At 41.0% G+C, this 20517-nt stretch overlaps 1 protein-coding gene and 1 non-coding gene across 8 annotated transcripts in view; one reads left to right on the top strand and one right to left on the bottom strand.

Moving 5' to 3' along the window:
• Positions 1–7486, top strand: part of TTC3 (tetratricopeptide repeat domain 3) — a 117890-nt gene extending 110404 nt beyond the window's left edge. For all 7 annotated transcript variants that reach the window (XM_041735281.1, XM_041735279.1, XM_041735284.1 and 4 more), the window contains 4 exons: positions 885–1011; positions 1323–1463; positions 4676–4768; positions 5934–7486. In XM_041735281.1, coding sequence (XP_041591215.1) covers positions 885–1011; positions 1323–1463; positions 4676–4768; positions 5934–5999 — 427 coding nt within the window. In that variant the 3' untranslated portion in view covers positions 6000–7486. The remainder of the gene's footprint in view (positions 1–884; positions 1012–1322; positions 1464–4675; positions 4769–5933) is intronic.
• Positions 7487–20186: 12700 nt separating this feature from the next.
• Positions 20187–20293, bottom strand: LOC121479598. Its single transcript, XR_005984760.1, has one exon. It is a non-coding gene; the product is annotated as a U6 spliceosomal RNA (small nuclear RNA).
• Between the last annotated feature and the right edge of the window lie 224 nt (positions 20294–20517).

Below are 20517 nucleotides of genomic sequence, written 5' to 3'. Positions count from 1 at the left end.
AATCCATATCCCAGAATGACTCTCTGTACTCTGTCCTATGTTATTTCTCTCTTTGATATGGTACTAGTTACAAGTTTTGAAATTATACTTTTGAAACAAAGAAGTGATAAAATTATGATTGGCCGGAATTAATGTTTTGGTTCTGTTGGTGGAGCCCTGCTTGTTTGAAAATAAGTGTATGCCCAGGGGCATATTTAGCCCTGCCTAAGTTTGAGAAACATTTTAAGTTCTCTCCATAGCAGTTCCCATGCCAGTTGTAAATGCTCACGTTAGAATTACCAAAAGTACCTTAAAATGGTTGGCAATCCTGACTAAATTTGGGAGAGTTCAACAACGAATAGCAATGCATTCTAATTTTCTGGAAGTTAAAACATTTGAGATATTAGTGCTTCAAATATCAAATTCCTGCTGATTAATGCTTTAATTCTATCCACTGGTACTTCTGAAACATTCAGGCTTTGAAAACCCCTTGTCAGGTTTTTTTTAAGGGAGGCAGTCAATAAACCTAGTTTCCCCTTAAGTAGAAAGAGATTTTATTGATTTCAGGTCAGGACCAGTGTTGCCTGATAAGTGATTGAGCATAATGCTACAAGATATCCAGCCTGTAGGAAATCTGGTTTCTAAGTAGAGGTAGATATCCCAAGTGGATCTAGTAGATATACTGTTATACTGTTACTTTGAAATTCTAGTGAAACAAGTATTTAGAAATAGTATTGGAATTTTCATAACTGCTTGGATTGGTTCTCCTGCTTTTATATATAGTTGCTATTGTTTAAATTTGTGTGTATTTGGTTTGTTTCTTACAGCTGTTAATATTGGCACATACTTCTTTCACAGTGGAAAACTTTGACTTTCTCTTGTCATTTATCTCCACTTCTTTTTAGCACTGAGCTTGCTGGTTTTATTAAAAAAGTGCGAAACAAGAACAAAAACTCGCTCTCAGGATTGAGTATTGATGAAATTGTCCAAAAAGTGACAGAACACATTCTAGATGAACAGAAAAAGAAAAAGGTCGGCATTTCATCCAGATACAATAAAACGGTCCACTTTAAAGGGAGGTGGGTGGGGGGTTGGGGGACTGGGTGACGGGCACTGAGGGGGGCACTTGACGGGATGAGCACTGGGTGATATGCTGTATGTTGGTAAATTGAACTCCAATTAAAAAAAAGTGGTTCACTTTATTTACAAAATTTTGAGAATTGTAAAAAGCAAAAAACTGCATCCAGCCATAATGTGGAGAGCACTTCAGTAATGACAGAAGATGAGCAAGCTTTTGAGTTACTAAACTTGCTTCCCCTTCTCTTCCTGCATTATCTCTGTAGCCAAATTCAAATTCAGCAAAGGACAAGAGGTTGTCTGAGCCCAGCTCCACTGCTTTTGTGAACAGGGCCTCCCAGGGTCCACCCTCCGTGACTGCTGGACCATCGCCCAAAACCAAGGGACAAAAGACAGAAGATGCCCCTGTGAGTGTTGTGTGTGTGATGGTGGAGTCAGTTTTGTTTTTTTATGAAGAAGAAAGAGACAAAATAGTTAATCCATGATTTAGATTCTTTTCATTTCTAGACCTAATTTATTTGATCTTAAAATGAGAAACCAGGGGCCCCTGGCTGGCTCAGGCTGTGGACTGTGCAACTCATGATCTTGTAGTTGTTTGAGCCACATGTTGGGTGTGGAGCCTACTTAAAAAACTAATTAGGGGCACCTGGGTGCTCAGCAAGGAGTCTGCTTGAGATTCTCTCTCCCTCTCCTGCCCCACCCCAACTCGTGCTCTCTCAGTCTTTCTCAAGTAAATAAATAATCAATCTTTTTTAAAAATTAGAGACCAAATTTAGATATACTTGAGTGTCCATTTGAATAGTCAGGTCACCTCTTTTGTGGGTGCCTGTGACCCCTGTCGGGAGAAACCCCTGCACTAGGGAGACTGGGAGAGCTCTGGCCACACTATGGGAACTGGGCCTGCAAACAGTCAAATACAACTTAATTTTTTTAATATCAAGTGTGATTATTTTGAATAGTTAGGGAAAATGATTTTTGGATCATTTTATTCCATATGTCACCACGGGCTTTGGAATCACACAGACGTGGTTCTGTCACTTAGTAACACTGTGAGCTCAGATCATAACTGCTTGTTCAGGTTGTTGTCTGAATGAAGTGCTAGAATAGAATGATCAGGTCAAGCTCTGTGTTCAGGAAGGTCTGGTGGTTTCCCTGCCCTCTCGCCTTGAGGGTCTGGAAGAGGTTGGGGGTGGGGGACACTAGAATGGGCTAATATTGCCTTTAATTTGATATATGGATTTAAAATGTTTTTTGTTCTATTAAGAATGTTAGGTTTACATAGATCTTTTTGATAAAATACTATGGTATTTTTTTTTATCTCACTTGATAAGGCATTATAATGGTCTTTATTTTATAATGAAGAAACCGAGGCACAGATGATTCATTAGAGCTTGCCAGCATTCCTTTATTTGATCTGGGTGTATGGCATGTAATTCCTCAGTCCTCACCACACAGGCCCAGCCGATGCTCGGGACTGTGTAATAGGAACCAAATATGTTTGAAAGAGGCTGTCACCTGTGTGGCTCAGGGCCTCAGGCTCCAGTTTGAATTCTGATGTAATGCATGTTTTTCTCTTTTGTCCAACTATGGTATCAGAGTTTAGATTAAATGAAAATTAGAAGTTTCTGGCCCCATAGTAGTCAGTGATGGATGATTTACAGAGTACTAGTTTGCTGACTTAACTAAGCAGTAAATCTTTGTGTAAACTTATGTTTTCATTCCTCCTGTACATTTTCATTTTTCACTGTTTTTTGGAGATTTTCCAAACCATATACATTCAGTTTCCAGAGCACCTAACTCCAATGAGAGAGCATATGAGTTTGCAGAGCGTTCCTGCAAAGCCTGGCTGGGTTTGCCTCTCTTTCCCCAGGCTGACTGGCCACGCATGCTGTGTGATCCACCAACCAGGCTGAATTCTCAGAACATCCTCACTGACCACCTCACCCCAAGATAGACTGCAGTCACCTTCGGCAGGGGGAGATTACTTTCTCTTCAATTTTTGTTGATAATAAAAAAGTTGTAAAAGCTGACTTATAAGAAAAATATGTATTCAAATTGGGAATTAATTTGATAATTATAGGTAGTTTTTTAAAAAATAAAAGTAGTTTGCTTTATCTTTTCAAATTACAAAAGCAGTATGTGTTCATAGTAGGAAATACAAATAAAAAGTCTTTGAAGAACCCCAGAGACCCACCCCCTAAGGTAACCAGTATTATGATATTGGTATATATTTTTCTTAAACTCTTTTATATGTGTGTGTATATGTGAATTTAGTTAAAATTGTGTCTTTTTCCACTTAGAAATGTATGTACCTTCTTTTCATGCTAGGAAATAAGTTAACTGTTGGTATTTCAAGCCAAACTTAGTTCTGAGCTTTGCAGTGGCCTTCACCTGCCCTTCCCTGGGACTGACACTCCCATTGCTCCCCTGACCCTCCCATCAGGGGCCACAGAGTGGAGCTAGAACGCCTCATCCTACTGCATCTACTGCATCAGGGCCAGGGGAGACAGAAAACCCCATTCAGCAGTTCAGGGTCTTCAGAGCCTTTAGGCACTGTCTCCATCTGCATCCCTGACCTTAATCCCACAGCCAGGGCTGCTTTCATTCACTTGCCTGACAGTTTATGAAGAATCCTGTTGGGGCCAGGTTCCTTGCAGTTGCTAAGGATATAGATGAACAGGGCTCCTTCCTTGCCTTCAGGGTGCTCAGAGTTTGTTGGGGAGGAGGAGTGGGAAATAATGGTGCAGTGTGTGTAGGTGCTGTAAGCTGTAGGGGGAACTTGTGCCTGGTGTCCTGGGTGGCACGGTGGCTCTGCTTTCACAGAAAGTGCTGTCTGTGCTCACCAGACTGTGTGCTGCTTGAGCCGGAAACTCCCATTCAGCTCTGTGCCCTCGCGCCCTGCACAATCCCTGACCACGGATGTTTGCTGAATGAGCCATCAGTTTGTTTTGTTTTGATTTGCACACGTAATCCACATTCATAGAAACTTTAGAAAATAGCAAATAAAATAATTAAATCTCTCTTAACTGAAAGTAACTGCTATTCACATTTTATGTTTTTCCAGGCTCTTTACTAGGTTTCTCTCTCTACACGCATTCTCTTTATTTTAAAAAAAAAAATGAATTCCATGATTGTGATACATACTTTTTGTAATCTGCTTTTATTCAGAGGTTGTTGCCACCAGCTTTTGTGGACTTCCACCACGATTTCAGTCAGCCCCACTTCCGTGGTGTGGATGTGTCATAATTTATGTTTCTGTCCCCAACTGTTAGGTAATTAGATAAAAGGATTAATTTATAATAATTCATACCATAGTTTAGGTATGGGATGGGATAAATAGAAATTTGTAATAATTTCCTGGGAACCTATTAACCATATAAAACAGGGTTTTTTTCTGTGAGTAAATTAGAACTTTAAAAGTATATTTTTTCTTTCGTATGTTTATAGTTTTTCTTAAAAAATGCTATTCAAAAATAAGTTGTTCTCGCAGCCTGCTTAGCTATAATTGGGAGTAATTTGCCACTTTAATGACAAAGTGTTTAAAGGCCACTTGTAGAAGAGCTCATGTGGCAAAAAGGAATGTAGCTCTTTATTAATTGGGATACGTTTCTTCCCACAGGCATTGGGCGCAGCTTCCTGTGAACTGTGCCATGAGATATTCAAATCCAAAAACGTGCGTGTACTAAAATGTGGGCACAAGTTTCACAAAGGGGTAAGAATTCTCTTTGGCCATCCTCATATCATGAATTTTGACTATGAGGTATTTTGAAAATAAAAAGGGACTTTTTTTCATAGGCGTCAATACTTCTTGTGTTTTCAAAGCATTTTCCTTATAAGCCTTCTTGTGCCAGTGTTCATTGTCTCCCTTTCCAAAGATTGCTGCTATGGAAAGGGGGAGAAGCCTCTAGGCTCTAGGTGTGCAGCTCTGCACACTGGCCTTTCCATCCAGCACATCATGGGCAGAGGAACATAGCCCTAGTCGGCTCTATCAACTGTGTTGGTGCTGAAATTCAAAACAGTATTTGTTTCTTAAAAGGTAATTTCTTACATGGCTGAATAGATGCACAGTACAACATTTTGTCATTTTAGTGCAGTATATGAAGTAAGTTTAACATTTTAGAGTAGGAAAGCTAAACCTATCTGGGTCCATTGTGCCTTATCCTGGGAGATCTGGGTTTGTACCCTTTCCAAGATCTGTGGGTGAATATTTTGGGTGCTGTGGGCATTCATTCTACACCCGTGCTTCTTGTTGGAGTAGATCAAGTCTCTGCCATGTCAGTTTATTAATCCCTTGAAAAGGGGAATAAATATAATATACTTACTAGGAGAAGTCAAGACAGCTTGCAGTCTCTTGCATGGCCTGTCTCCTGCAGGTATAGGGCTGTTGTGCCTGGGCTCTCAGACTTAACACCCAGCTCTGTAGCAGCAGCAGGCCACCCATGTGCAACTTGGGACCACAGTGGGTAGGCAGGCTCCAGTCAAGGCTCTGGTGTGCAGGCTGGTGGGATGTACAAGAACCAAGACCAGGATGAGAGAAGATTGGTTAAAAATTGAGTGAATCCCAGGACCAAGGAAATGCTGACCCCTGGAATGAAATGCCAAGACTGAAGTTGGAGTGTAGGGAAAGTGGAGGGGCAAAGCTGTCCTCCCTAAGATGAGGTCAGAGGCCCAGAGTTCTTGGGTCACATTCTGAGGTGAGATGTTTTATTCCTAGGGCTTGGGGCACACTTCTAGCTTGAGTAACCTTCAGTGTTCCTGAGTGTTGGGCAGCTTCAGGCCCCACCAGACTTGGAGGTGATGTCTATTGAGCAGCACAGGAGAGCGAAGGCTCCACGTGATCCTGAAGAGACTGACTGGTTTCATTTTCTCATTTTCAGTGCTTTAAGCAGTGGCTGAAGGGGCAGAGCACTTGCCCGGCCTGCCTCGATCAGGATCTCCTGTAAGAAGAGTAGCAGCACCTTCTGGAAGAGGCCAGCCTGCTTTTCTAGGTAGTCACAGGTTCACTAAAGAGTAATTTACTGGTTTGTTGGATTGGAAGAATAACAATTATATTACTTCTGGTATTATAAAAGGCAAACATTTGAAGATTCTTTGCACTGTGTGTCGCAGCGCTAGTAAATGGAGATCTTTAATACAGTTGATAGTAATTTCCCTGCTCTTATTAAACACTTCGATAATAGCAAATAGTGGCTAATAAAATTATGTGTAACCACATCCCTAAATTGTTGAGGCTGCTTACAGAGATGCTTTCTGAGATGGAAGGCTTCTTTTGAGAGTATTGTGAGCACCTCAAAGCAGTACTTCAATTGTAAGTATTCTGATGTCTTACAGTGCCCCAGGTTAAAATTTTTACAAGTCAGTATTCCTTAAAATATGCCTACATTTTTCTTCAAAGATTCTGCATTTAAATGGGTTTAAGCAAACACATTTTAATAATCTGTACTAAAGGGTAGCATACTGACTGATGTAAACCAAAAGATTCAAATCTCCTTTTTAGAAAATACCATGTGATTTTTGCTTATTCATTTCATTATTTTATTCCCCCAATAGATCTGTAGAGAGCTTATTTTTTATCACCTAAAGATATGATTTGATTTTTGAAAATCAATTACAAATACTTTATTAGTGTCAGCCAAGACCTTTTTTTGCCTTGAAAATTGAGGCTACATATTCATCACCCGAATCCTACATTTGGAATTTTTTCTTTGAATATCATACTCTTATTAAGAGCATTTGTCCCTCTTCATGAGAGATGACTAATGTTGGGGTGTCTCTAACACATAGTGGGCACCGTAGGGAAACATTCACCATCATTCCCCTCCCTATCCTGACACCAGGAAGAGGCACTTGTGTAATTAGACAATCTTGAGGTGTCCTTGTTTCACTGGTTCCGTGTTTGACATTTGTGTGAAGTAATGCATGCACTCTTGTACTGTGGTGTGAGAACAAAACTTTAACTGCATTAGAATCTGTTAAAATATTAGATATCTTTAGTGACTTGTAGACCATGGCAAATATAGAAACATGAATTCTGGACACATTCCATAGTCTCTCAGACATCAAAAAATGTTTTTCATCGTGTTCTTTGTTCCCCTGGAAGTTCACAGTCCCAAGTTCGTGAGTTAATTTGGTTGCCTTCCTCAGCCTTGGTTCCTTGTGAGTTTTGATATCTTAGTGACTTAGTCCATAGGATGCTCACTCTGTATTTTGAAGCAGATTCTCCTTGCAGGTCCCTGAAACATTGTCTACATGTTCATAATAACTGAGAACTGTAGGTAGGAAGATATGTAGGGACTAGCTTTTGTAGCAGCAGGTACAAAGGAAAAGAGCAGCTGGAGAGTGAGAAAATGTGTTTTGTGCATCAAATACTTGTGAACATGCCTTATACATGTCCTGGTGTAAGTTTCAAAATAAAGAGCATTCTAAAATAGTTTACCGTTGTGCTTGTCCATTTTTCTCAAGTAAATTTTAAAAAGGATTCTACTAGAAAAGTCAAGACACATATTTTATCTTCATTTGGAAAAGAAGAGCCATGATTTGTCCAAAGAATTGTAGGATTCTAACCAAAAATCTTGGGAAATTTTAGAGCCTGGATCGAAACATCCCTTTGTGCCTAAATAAAGGTTGCTAAACTCAAGTTCATATGCTTAGCTATTTAATTTATGAATAGAAAGTTTATACACAGATTATAGTTTACTATTTTAGCTAATGTAAGATTCGGCTAATTAGCTCATGTGAATACATAGAAGAATATTGAAGTTAATCAAATTACAGTCCTCAGTATCTGTTTTCCTTTGAGGCATTTGTGGATTCTGTGGACAACTGAGGCTGAGCAGTAGGGTTTCTCTTCTTGAGAATCTTCTGGTGAGTTCTGCGATGATTGAAGAAAGCCAGTATTATCAGCGTATGGTTTTTTTTTTTTAATTTATTTATGATAGAGAGAGAGAGAGAGGGAGAGAGGCAGAGACATGGGCAGAGGGAGAAGCAGGCTCCATGCACCGGGAGCCCGACGTGGGACTCGATCCCGAGTCTCCAGGATCACGCCCTGGGCCAAAGGCAGGCGCTAAACCGCTGCGCCACCCAGGGATCCCTCAGCGTATGTTTTTAATCTGATAGCATTTAATTCAAAACATGTATAACTAAAACAATAACTATTCTAGGAGTTTATTTTCTCTGCTGAGCAGCTTAGTCTATAATGGATCATCCAATATAAATTTGAAATGGTACCTTGGCAATGCAAAATGTTATTACATTTTTAAGGTAAATTCTAAGACTGCATAGTGGAGGCAGGTGGGCAAAGTGTTCACACCAAAGCCCAGAGACATTGAAACTCAGGCAGTTTTTAAATCGATTGACCCTCTCGGAAGACCTGGATTAAAGAAACAGGCAGAAGAGACAGTAGCCAAGGTAGAAACTCTCCTCTTACCACAAGAGGTACTTGTGATGAGGCTGATGAAAGGCAGACAGTAAAGTCTATCAGTACAAGGACCAAACATATCTCTAATATCCTTCATTAAAGAAATAGGAAATGCTTATAGGTGTTCTAAATCTTAAAAACTGTATTATAAGAATAATTGTAGAAACAGTTGATCAGTCATGTGTAATCCTTTTTTTATTTTCTCCTCTCCACTCTGCCAAGGATCTGAGAAGAACGTTTGGTCTGCCTTCATATAGTCATATACCTGAAGTGCTTTGCTGAGAAGGATGGGATGGGCAAGGTCTGGAAACCAGTGAAAATGAATGTGTATTGAGTACATACGACGTGCTGGGCACTGGGCTAGATGTTTTGATACAGCAATAAACAAGAAATCAGGACTTTGAAACTGAATAGACAATATATGGTATGATTCCTGGTGTTAAGGGCTTTGTAGAAGTAGGTATATAGACTAATAGTAATAATAATCTCATAAAGTATTTGGCCTAGTGCCTAACATAAATCCTTGATAAAAGGAAAGTAGTAACTAAGATTAGAACCTGAAGGGGCACCCAAGTGGCTCAGTTGGTTGAGCTTCTTCTGCCTTTGGCTCAGTCATGATCTCAGGGTCCTATGATCAAGCCCCATATTGGGCTTCCTGCTCCGCTGGAAGTTTGCTTCTTCCTCTCCCTCTGCTTCCCCTTCTTGTTCTCTCTCGTGCATGCTCTCTCAAATACAGTCATTTTTTAAAAAGAGATTAGGGCTTGGAAATTATACAGAGAATTTTGTGGTCCTATGTAAGAAGGGCTTTGTTAGATTAGGAAGTAGAATTTCTAGTGTAGTCCAGACTCTGGAATGTGATCAAGTGGATAAGAGAACAGAAGAAAACCAAATCACCTCAAAGTCATTTGAAAAATACAGCTTTGTTCCTTAAATCTCTCTAAGATGATTGTGGATAATGTCGTGATACAGAAAGGAAAGTTCAACCTGTGGCTTTCACCACAGATTACCTGGACAAGCAGGTTTGAGGCAGCCTTTCCATACAGTTGAGATTGAGGGCCAGAGCTGTAGGGCTGGCTCACTTAGGGTATTTGTGCTGTAGCATAGGAGGGGTCGAGGTGAGGCTAATTCAAAGGTGTGTGATCTTGACTCCCTGGTTTGGGGTGAGAACTGTGCTCATTCATGCTCTCACTGCCTCTAGGTCATACTGTCTCTCCTTATTTCCCCTTCAAGAGTGAAAGAAAAGGGCACCTGGAAGTACCTGACTCGATTTCAGCTCAGGTCATGATCTCAGAGTCATGAGATAGACTCCACAACAGGCTCCACGCTGGGCTTGGAGCCTGCTTAAGATTCTCTCTCCTACTCTCCCTCTGATCCCCCAACCCACATGTGTCCATGCTTGCTCTAAAAAAAAAGAAAAGGGAAAAACGTAAAATATTATTTTGCAAAAATGCAGAAATTAGCGCTTGGAAACTGGAAAATCCTAATAAAACAACCATCAATAATCAGAAAAGGTAGTTTTGGATATACCTATGGAGAAAAGTGAACCTTGATATCACAACATACATAAACATGAACTCCAAATGGATCATGATCCTAAGCATGGAAAGTAAAATAATAATAAAGTTTCTGAAGGAAACAGATGATCTTTCTGGCCTTGGACTAGGCAAAGATTTATTAGGACACAAAAAAACACCATGAGGGTAAAAATATGAAAAATTGGATGTCATTACAGTTAACTCATTATCAAATTACCCTTGAGAGAAAAGTCAAGCCATAAAGTGGAAAAAATTCAAAAGACCCAGACATATAAATGTTACATATTGATAAAAAAGACAATATTATTAAAAATGAGCAAATAATGTGGCCATTTCACAAATATCCAGATGGTTAATAAGCATTTTAATAGCCAAATTTGTTCAATATCCATCACCAGAGAAGTGTAAAAATTGGAATGAAATACTGCTAGATACCCACCAGGATGGCTAAAATGAAGAGGACTGACACTACAAAATGTTAGCGAAGACGAGCTACTGGAACTCTCCCAGGCCGCAGTTGGGAGTGTAAATTGGCACGCCCGCAATAACCATATTTACTAAAGCTAGCGCTATAGTACTCATGGACACAATTCCACTCCCACACATACGCTTAACAGAAGTGCATGCAATAGTACGAGTATTTTTATACTGTCTTTGTTCATAATAGCCTCAAACCAGAAACAACCCAGAAATGGACAAATTGTGGTCTATCTATACAATGTTACATCTTAGAAATGAAGGAATTAGCACTATACACAACACTGATGACTCACAGGATACTTAATAAAGGGGCACCTGGGTGGCTCAGTGGTTGAGTGTTTGCCTTTGGCTCAGATCGTGATCCCGGGGTCCTGGGATCGAGTCTCACGTCGGGCTACCCGCAGGAAGCCTGCTTCTCTCTCTGCCTCTTTCTGTGTGTCTCACATGAATAAATAAATAAAATATTTTTTAAAAAATACTGGGCAAAAGCAGCCAAAACAGAATTCCATATATGTGTGAATTTCAAGAACAAGAAACCAAAGTGGGAGAGGTCAGGGTCACAGTGACCTCTGGGGTGTTGCTGCGGACAGGGAAGGGGCTTGTCCACCTGGTTCTAGAAATGGGTATCTTCCTCTGAGTTACTCTTACCTGAATAGATCATTTGGAAAATTCATGGAGTGGTATGTTTAAAATTGTGCCCTTTTCTGTAGTTCTTGTCAATAAAACTAAACGAGCACAAGAAAAACAAGATAATCAGCCTGGGCCCAAGAGGCCTAGTGATTACTCTGGTCTCTGGGCAGAGCTCCTGGAATGGCTCATCATGCACGTGTACCCATGGCCCTCGTTACTGTTAGACTAAATTCCCACCGGAGGCCTGGGGCTGATCTACACGCCCCACCACAGAACAACTCCCTTCTTGGGTTGCCGGCTCCTGCCTCCTCCCAGCTACGACCACAGCCAGCCAGCGGTTCTTCAGGAAGCTGCTCTGCAGGATAGTAAAGAATGTGAGCCTGATTCCAAGCTTGTAACTGCTGCTGAATCAAGAGAAGAAGCCAAAGAGCACACCTTGATAGGAAGGTCGTGCAAGTTGTCTTGGAGTTGCCCGGTACTGGCAAGTGAGACCATTCTCTTTGCAAGGACCAGCTTTGCCATCTTCCTTGGCCTGCGGGAGGTCTGGGACGCTGGTGTCGGTTTCTACTGGCCCAGGTGGCAAGCACCAGTTGTAAATTTTCGGGAATTTTTGTGAGCTGGCTATTCAGCACAACTTGAAAATTGTATAGACTTCCCATTAAATTATATAAAAAAGCAAAGGTAATTCCTGATTGCTGTAAGTTTATGCTTTTGGGGTTACTGATGAACGTAGAATTTGTATAGTGCAAATATGTATAGTGGGATCCTATGTATCTCTTCCCAACTCTGTTCAATGCTGGGAGTATTTACACCATAGAAATTGGTAAATGCTACATGTCAAGAATTCCCCTTCCTGCTGCCCTCCACCCTAAGAAACAGCTGGTCTGATGGCGCCAAAGGTGCCCTTTATGTCTTTCTCATTTCACATTTGACACGGTGATTGGGGCTTTTAATACGTAAGCCCTTTGAGATGATTTCTGCTGAGTGAGCTCCTTCCCACTGCTCTGTGTGGTGAGCTCCTCACTCTCACTGCCATCCCAGGGCCACTGCGACACACAGGCCCGGAGACAGAGGCCAGAGTCTGTGCTGGAGTCGCCCCTGCCCCTTCTCAGCACCTCCCAGCAGCCACTGTTCCCGTCACACCTGGCCCTGCTGTGGGTCCTCCTCTACAGAGAAAACCCAGGAAGCTACCCTTCTGCCTCTGCTGAGGCCCTGTCTCAGGAGCTTACAGGTAAATCCTCAGCAGGTGTGCTTCAGGGCTGCCAAACAAGCATCGGACGACCCCAAGCCAGAGCAACTCATCTTACCTCCCTGGAAGCAGGAGGTGGCTTGAAATGGGGCCAGCCCTCAAATCTTACCACGAGAGCCTTCACAACAAAGCGGTTGGTATTTATTACCCAGGCTTCTGTGGCAGGACACTTCAAAGAGGAAGGCTTGCTCTTTCTAACATGTGCTTTTGTGTCGGACAGAGGTGTCATTGTTTTCAGCAAATACCTTGGGACTCCAGTGAATAAATACCATTCTGTTTTCTAACTCTTTTCCCCCTCCGTTTTTCAAAAGTTATGTAGAAAGGCATTTTGCCTAATTCCTTCAGCCTTCTATTTCAGCTTCTATTTATTTGGTGTGATATAAAGGTCTTAATTTAGATCTCCCTGCTACCAGTTCCAAGAAATCCGCCACCAGCTCCAAGCTTCGTGTCCTGAAGTGCCACCCCATTCCAGCGGGGTGAGCCAACAGCCTCCGAAAAAAGAAAGCAATTGAACAGATCGACATTGTGCATCCAGACGCTGGACGCTGCCCCAGCGCCAGCGGGACTCCAGCTTTGATTGGGGCCTCATTGGAGGCCACATTGCTGTTGCTTCCAGTTCCAAAACCACCACAACCTCTAAATTGGCCAGACTTTTGAAAGCCGGGGCACAGCACTTGCTACAAGCCTTCCCCGTGACAGACACGACCATCAAGACCTGCTTCTTGGGCCTTTGTGAGACGGCGGAGCCCATGTCTCCATTCCTTCTCTCTTGTCCCCTAAGGGCCCTCTCCCAGAGGCCAAGGGCTTTGTCTCCCTTTCCACCTTCACTTCTCTCAAGAAGTTTCAGTGCATCCTCACTGTGCTTTCTGGAAATAAGCCACGTGGCTCTGGTCACTGATGAGCTGCTGAACCACAGCACGTCCACTATTCATTCATGCATTCAGTCACTCATCAAATCTTCATTGAATGCCCAGCACGTGCAGGCATTGTTGTGAGTGCAGGAGATGTTCCAGGGAACAGAAGACACGAGAGGCCTGTCCTCAAGTCTTCCAACGTTCCATAGGGGAGGCTGACATTAACTAGCATAGTAAATTACATGGTATGTCGATGACTGGCCAGAGAAGAATAGAGCCAGGAAAGGGATGGGGCAGTGTGTCTGGGAGGCTAGAGGTCACAGACTTAGGGACCAGGGAAGGGAACATCTGAGTGGAGCCCTGGAGGAGCCAGGCAAAGACCTGTGGAGGTGAGGGAGGACTGGGCAGCCCAGGCAGTCAGGACAAAAGCTAGGCCAAGAGAGGACCTGCTGGATGTTCAGGGAGAGCAAGGTCAGTGTTCCCCTTATTCTGGTGGATGGTGCAGGGACAGGAGGTCCCCAGGGCAGAGATGGGGAGCAAGGGGTGGAATTGGGGCTTGGGGTGGAGGTGTTTCAATATCTGGCAGGCAATACAGCTGATGGGCCCTCGTTAAATATCAGTCCTAAGTGTGGGCTTGGCCTAACAAGGGACTTGCCCTGGGGCAGCCAGTGGGCATTTCTGATGCAATTTGGACTGTATTCTATCAGGCTCCTAACAGCTTCCACCTCGACACCCCGGCCCCACTCCCTTTCTTCTCTAGTCATCTGATGTTCTGGACTCAGACCCCACAGACCTCCAGTGGATCTGCCCAGCAGGACTGCAGGTATACCAGTGGGCTCATGAATCCTGAGCCCCTTCACCTTTATTATATTGAGGAGATTCATTTGTATTCTTGGTTTGCTGAGGTTTGTGTGTGTGCGTATATGTTTTAAGTCAAAACCACCACCCCCAACCTCAGGTCATCAGCCTCATTCTTTCTTCTCATACGTATAACCCAAACCCAGCCCCTGACCTGAAGCCACCAGCTCCCAGTGCTCCCACTGCCAGCTAAGACACCCAGACCTCCCCTTTCATCCTGCTGCACTTTGCTCCCTGAATGTTATTAGTGTGGCCTTGGTAAATTGTTCAACCTCTTAGAACCTTGGTTTTCACATTCACACAACCAGGATTATTGAGAGTGTGCCATGCACATAGTAGTTGCTCAATAAACATTTTTTTAAAAACCACTGCAGCCACAGGATAAGAGCCACACACTCCAAACTGGCTGTGGTGGCCGCCATGTCTGATGCCCCCAACCTCCATCTCTCCTTCCTCACAATCCCCATCACAGGCTCTGCCCTTCACTGTCTCCCAATATTCCTTTTACAAATAGCCATTTCTCAAGTGTAATAAAATGTTCTGGCTACTGCAAGTGATCACAAACATTATAGCCTTTAATTTCTCCAAGTACTCTAAAAAGTAGAGATCACTTCTACCCCCATTTTCCAGAAAAGGAAACCAATCTAAAGGGTTAAATTAACTTCACTAAGATCATAAGGCTCAAAAGTGAGTCAGGATTTATACCTCTAGGCCATGATTCTGCTCAAGCCATTCATCAGTTGGCCACTTCCCCTTCAGCCTGAACAGTTTAGCCTCCCACACCCCAACAAAACATCCGACTGTGTAGACTACAAAATCCTTGGAATTCTCAGTTCACCTGCTGCATGCACCTACACCACAGCTGCAGTGGATCCCCTTTGTATTACCCCGTGAGGCCACACAAGTGGTGTCCCATGGTTACGTGGCTTTCTCCATGGTTACAGTGCTACAACCCATGTGTCACTCATGTTGTCGGGAAGAGAACTTAACAGAGTCCTCCATACCTTCTTATTCTATTTTCTTCTTATCTGTAGATGGAAGACAACTCTGTTATTGCTTGGAGCCCAGTGACTTCTAATTAGGCCAGTCTCTTTTTTTTCTGAAAATTTTGGTTGCCTCTCTTTCCCTCTTTCTTTGGTCCTCTCTTATTCCATTATGTGCCTTTAGCCTATTTTCTCAGCTTTCTGTCCAGCTTCCATCTTTTTTTTTTTTTAATATTTATTTATTTATTTATTCGTGAGAGACAGAGAGAGGCAGAGACACAGGCAGAGGGAGAAGCAGGTTCCATGCAGGGAGCCTGATGTGGGACTTGATCCCAGGACTCCAGGATTACACCCTGGGCCGAAGGCAAGCTCTAAACTGCTGAGCCACCCAGGCATCCCCAGCTTCCATCTTAGAATTACCTTTATTGCTATCTTGGGTTGGACCCATACCTTCCTCAGTGCATGTTTTTCTCTTAGTTGGCTTACAACTCTTTTTAGGATCAATGTGTTAATTTCTACAAAAATAGCCTGCTTGGATTTTAACATGGATTTAATTAATCAATATGAGGAGACTTGACATCTTTACAATATTCAATCTTCCACTCTATGAACATGGTACATCTCTCTATTCAAGTCTTCTTTAGTTTCTCTCAGGAATGTTTTTGCAGTTTTCAGAGAGATCTTACACATATTATGTCAAGTTTATACAAGTATTTTCTTTTTTTGATGCTGTTGGTAATGATTTTTGTTTTAATGTCAATTTCTGATTCCTCATAACTAGGATATTGAAATGCAAGTGATATTTGTATATTTATTTTACATTGTACAAACTTGCTAAGCCAACTTATTCCAGTAGCTTTTTTATAGACTGAAGAACTTTCTTTTTCTTTTTTTTTTTTAAGATTTTATTTATTTATTCATGAGAGACCAGAGAGAGAGAGAGAGAACGGCAGAGACACAGGCAGAGGGAGAAGCAGGCTCCATGCAGGGACCCCTGCATGGGACTTGATCCTGAGTCTCCAGGATCACGCCCTGGGCTGAAGGCGGCGCTAAACCACTGAGATACCCAGGCTGCCCTAGACTAAAGAATTTTCATTGATAATCGTATCATTAGACGATAAAGACAGTTTTAATTCTTCCCTTCTATCCTGGATTTCTTTAATGTTTTGTCTTACTGAACTGTATAAAATACTGAATAGAAGCAGTGAGAGCAGGCAGTTTTACCTATTCTTCATCTTATGCTGAAAGGACTCAGTATTTTTCCATGTTTATAATGCTAACTATAGGTTTTTCAGAGATGCCCTTTATTATATTGAGGAAATTCATTTGTATTCTTGGTTTGCTGAGGTTTGTGTGTGTGCATGTATGTTTTAAATCAGAAATATCAAAGTCAGACAAACACACCACACAAAAATAAAATTACAGGCCAATATCCCTGATGAAGGTAGATGCAAAAATCTTGAACAAAATATTAGTAAACAAAACTCAACAATACATTAAAAGGACTATGCACCATGATTAAATGGGATTTACCCGAGGCAGCAAGGATGGTCCAATATCTGGATATCAATCAATGTGATACACCAAATTGACAAAATGAAAGATCAAAATCATATGATTATCTCAATAGCTGCAGAAAAAGCATTTGACAAAATTCAACATTCATTTATGATAAAAAATGAATAAAGTGGGTGTAGAAGGAATGTACCTCAACATAATGAAGGCAGTATATGACAGACCCATAGCCAACATCATACTCAATGGGGAAAAACTGAAAACTTTTCTTCTAAGATCAGGAACAAGACGAGTTTGCCTGCTCTTGCCACTTGCATTTAATAGAGTAGTAGAAATCCTTGCCACTTAGACAAGCAAGAAATTAGGCAAGAAAATTACACAAGAAAAAGCAATAAACGGCATCCTAATTGGAAAGGAAGAAGTGAAACTCACTATTTACAGATGACATAATACTGTATATAGAAAACCCTAACGACTCCACCAAAAACTATTAGAACTATAAATGAATTCAGTAAAAATCAGAAGGTACAAAGTTAGCATACAGAAGTTGGTTGCATTTCTATACACTAATAACGAGCTATCAGGAAGAGAAATTAAGAAAACAATTCTATTTGCAGTTACATCAGAAAAGAATAAAATACCTAGGAATAAATATAACCAAGGAGGTGAAAGACCTGTACTCTGGAAACAATGATACTAATGGAAAGAAATTGAAAATGATGTAAATAAGTGAGAAGATACACTTTCCTTACAGATTGGAAGGATTAATATTGTTGATATTAATATCCACACTATCCAAAGCAATCTATAGATTCAATGCAATCCCAATCAAACTGCCAATGGCATTTTTCACAAAAGTAGAACAAAGAATCCTAAAATTTGTATGGAACCTCAAAGACCCTGAATACACAGAACAGAAGGAAGAACAAAGCTAGAGCTGTTATGCTCCTGACTTCAACATATGCAATAAAGCTATAGTAGTCAAAACAGTATGGTACTGGCACAAAAACAGACATACATATTAATGGAATAGAATAGAGAGCCCAGAAAGAAACTTTACATATACACTCAATTAACTTATGACAAAGGAAGCAAGAATATACAATCAGGAAAAGACAGTTTCTTCAATTAATGGTGTTAGGGAAACTGGACCACTATCTTACACTAGATACAAAAGTGAATTAAAGACTTACATAAACCCATAAAACTTCTAGAAAGAAGCATAGGCAGTAAGCTCTTCGACATCAATCTTAGCAATATTTTTTGGACCAGTCTCAGGCAAGGGAAACAAAAACTAAAACAAATGGGACTGCACCGAACTAAAAAGCTTTTGCACAACCAAGGAAACCATCAAAAAAATGAAAAGGCAACCTACTGAATAGGAGATGATATTTGCAAATCATACATCTGGTAAGGGATTAATATCCAAAATACATAATGAATTTACACAACCTAATATTAAAAAAATTTTTAAATGGGCAGATACTTCTGAATAGACATTTTTACCCACAAATATATGTAGATGGCTAATAGGCACATAAAAAGATCATCACTAATTATCAGGCAAATGCAAATCAAAGGGAGCCACAGCCACAGTGAATTACCACCTCACACCTATCAGATTGGCTTTATCAAAAAGACAAAATGAGTGTTGGAGAATGTGGAGAAAAGGAGACCCTTTTACCTTGTTGGTGGGAATGTAAATTGGTGCAGCCACTATGGAAGACAGAATGGAGGTTCCTCAAAATATTAAAGAGAGGACTACCATATGATCCAAGAATTCCACTTCTGGATATTTATCTAAAGAAAATGAAAACACTGATTGGAACCCCTATGTTCTTTGCAGCATTATTTTGATAGCCAAGCTATGGAAGGAACCTAAGTGTCCATTAATGAGTTGAATGAATAAAGATGATGTGGTATAAACATATGCAGTGGAATATACTCAGCCATAAAGAAGAATGAGACCCCTGGGTGGCTCAGTGGTTAAGTGCGTCTGCCTTCGGCTCAGAGCGTGATCCCGGAGTCACAGGATCAAGTCCCACGTCCGGCTCCCTGCATGGAGCCTGCTTCTCCCTCTGCCTGTGTCTCTGCCTCTCTCTGTGTGTCTCTCACGAATAAACAAATAAAATCTTTTTAAAAAGAAGAAGAATGAAACCTTGCCGTTTGTGACAAAATGAAGGGACCTAGAGGGTATTATGCTAAGTGAAGTAAGTCAAAAAAAGACAAATACTATGATTTCACTTACATATGGAATCTAAAAAAACAAATGAACAAACAAAACAGAAACAGACTCATAGTTAGAAGGAAAAAGCCTTTAGTTACCAGAGGGGATAGGGGTTGGAGGGAAGGCAAAATATGTGAAGAAGATTTGGAGGTAAAATCTTCCAGTTAAAAAAATAAGTCATGAGGATGTAATGTACAACATAAGGAATAGAGTCAGTAATATTGTAATAACTTTGTATAGTGACAGATGGTAACTAGATTTATCATAGGGATCATTTAGTAAGGTATGAAGATCTTTAATCACTATGATGTACACCTGAAATTAATAGGATATTATATGTCGGTTATATTTCAATTTAAAATTAAAGAAATCAGTGTTGGATTTGTCAAATTTTTTTTCCTGCATCAGTTTGGATGATTATGTCATTTTCCCTTTTTAGTCTGTTAATATGGTAAATTATATTGATTGGTTTTCAAATGTTATGTCAATCTTACTTTCCTGGGATAAATCTCATTTGGCCATCCTTTTTGTATTATTGTTGAATTCAACTTTCCAATTTGTTTTAGAATTTTTGCATCTATGTCTATGAGGAATATTAGTATGTAATATCTTTTTTATAATGTCTTTCCCTAGTTGTGATAATGGAATAAATATTTGGCCTCATATAATCAGTTTAGGAGTACTCTCTCTTTGATTTACTGGAAGACTTTATGTAGAACCAGTACTATTTCTTTCATAAATGGTTGGTAAAATTCATCATGAAGCCAATGTACTGTTTTCATTTTGATTCAGTTCAAAATATTTTTTCTTTTTTTTTTTAATTTTTTATTTATGATAGTCACAGAGAGAGAGAGAGAGGCAGAGGCACAGGCGGAGGGAGAAGCAGGCTCCATGCACCGGGAGCCTGATGTGGGATTCGATCCCGGGTCTCCAGGATCGCGCCCTGGGCCAAAGGCAGGCGCCAAACTGCTGCGCCACCCAGGGATCCCTTATTTTGATTTTGATTTTCTCTTTTACCTATGGGTTATATTATTGGGGTACCTGAGTGGCTCAGTGGTTGAGTGTTTACCTTTGGCTCAGGTCGTGATCCCAGAGTCCTGGGATCAAGTCCTCCATCGGGCTTCCTGCGGGAAGAGGGAAGCCCTCTCCCTGTGTCTCTTCCTCTTTCTGTGTCTCTCATGAATGAATAAACAAAATCTTAAGTTATATATTATTTAGTTTCCAATTATTTGGGTTTTTAAAAGATATCTTTCTGTTATTGATTTCTTTTTTTTTGCATTTTTAAAAAATTAAATTCAATTTGCCAACATATAGTATAACACCCAGTGCTCATCCCATCAAGTGCCCTACTCAGTGCCTGTCACCCAGTTACCCCCCCCCCAAAAAATATGGAACACTTCATGAATTTGTGTGCCATCCTTGCTCAGGGGCCATGCTAATCTTCTCCGTATCGTTCCAATTTTAGCATATGTGCTACAGAAACAAGCACACGCCGTTATGATTTCTAATTTAATTCCAAGAGTCAGAGAATAAACTGTGTGTGCTTTGAATCCTTTGAAAATATTGAGTTTTTAAAAAATATTCATTTACTTGAGAGAGACAGGGAGAGGGGGAAGACAGGGAGGAAGATAATCCTCAAGCAGACTCCCCCGCTGAGCTCCGAGCCAGACACAGGTCTTGAACCCAGGACTCTGAGATCCCAACCTGAGCCAA

This window comes from Vulpes lagopus, chromosome 20, assembly GCF_018345385.1.
Source record: "Vulpes lagopus strain Blue_001 chromosome 20, ASM1834538v1, whole genome shotgun sequence".
NCBI classification, from domain to species: Eukaryota; Metazoa; Chordata; class Mammalia; order Carnivora; family Canidae; genus Vulpes; species Vulpes lagopus.
This window is presented reverse-complemented; position numbering and strand designations above follow the sequence as displayed.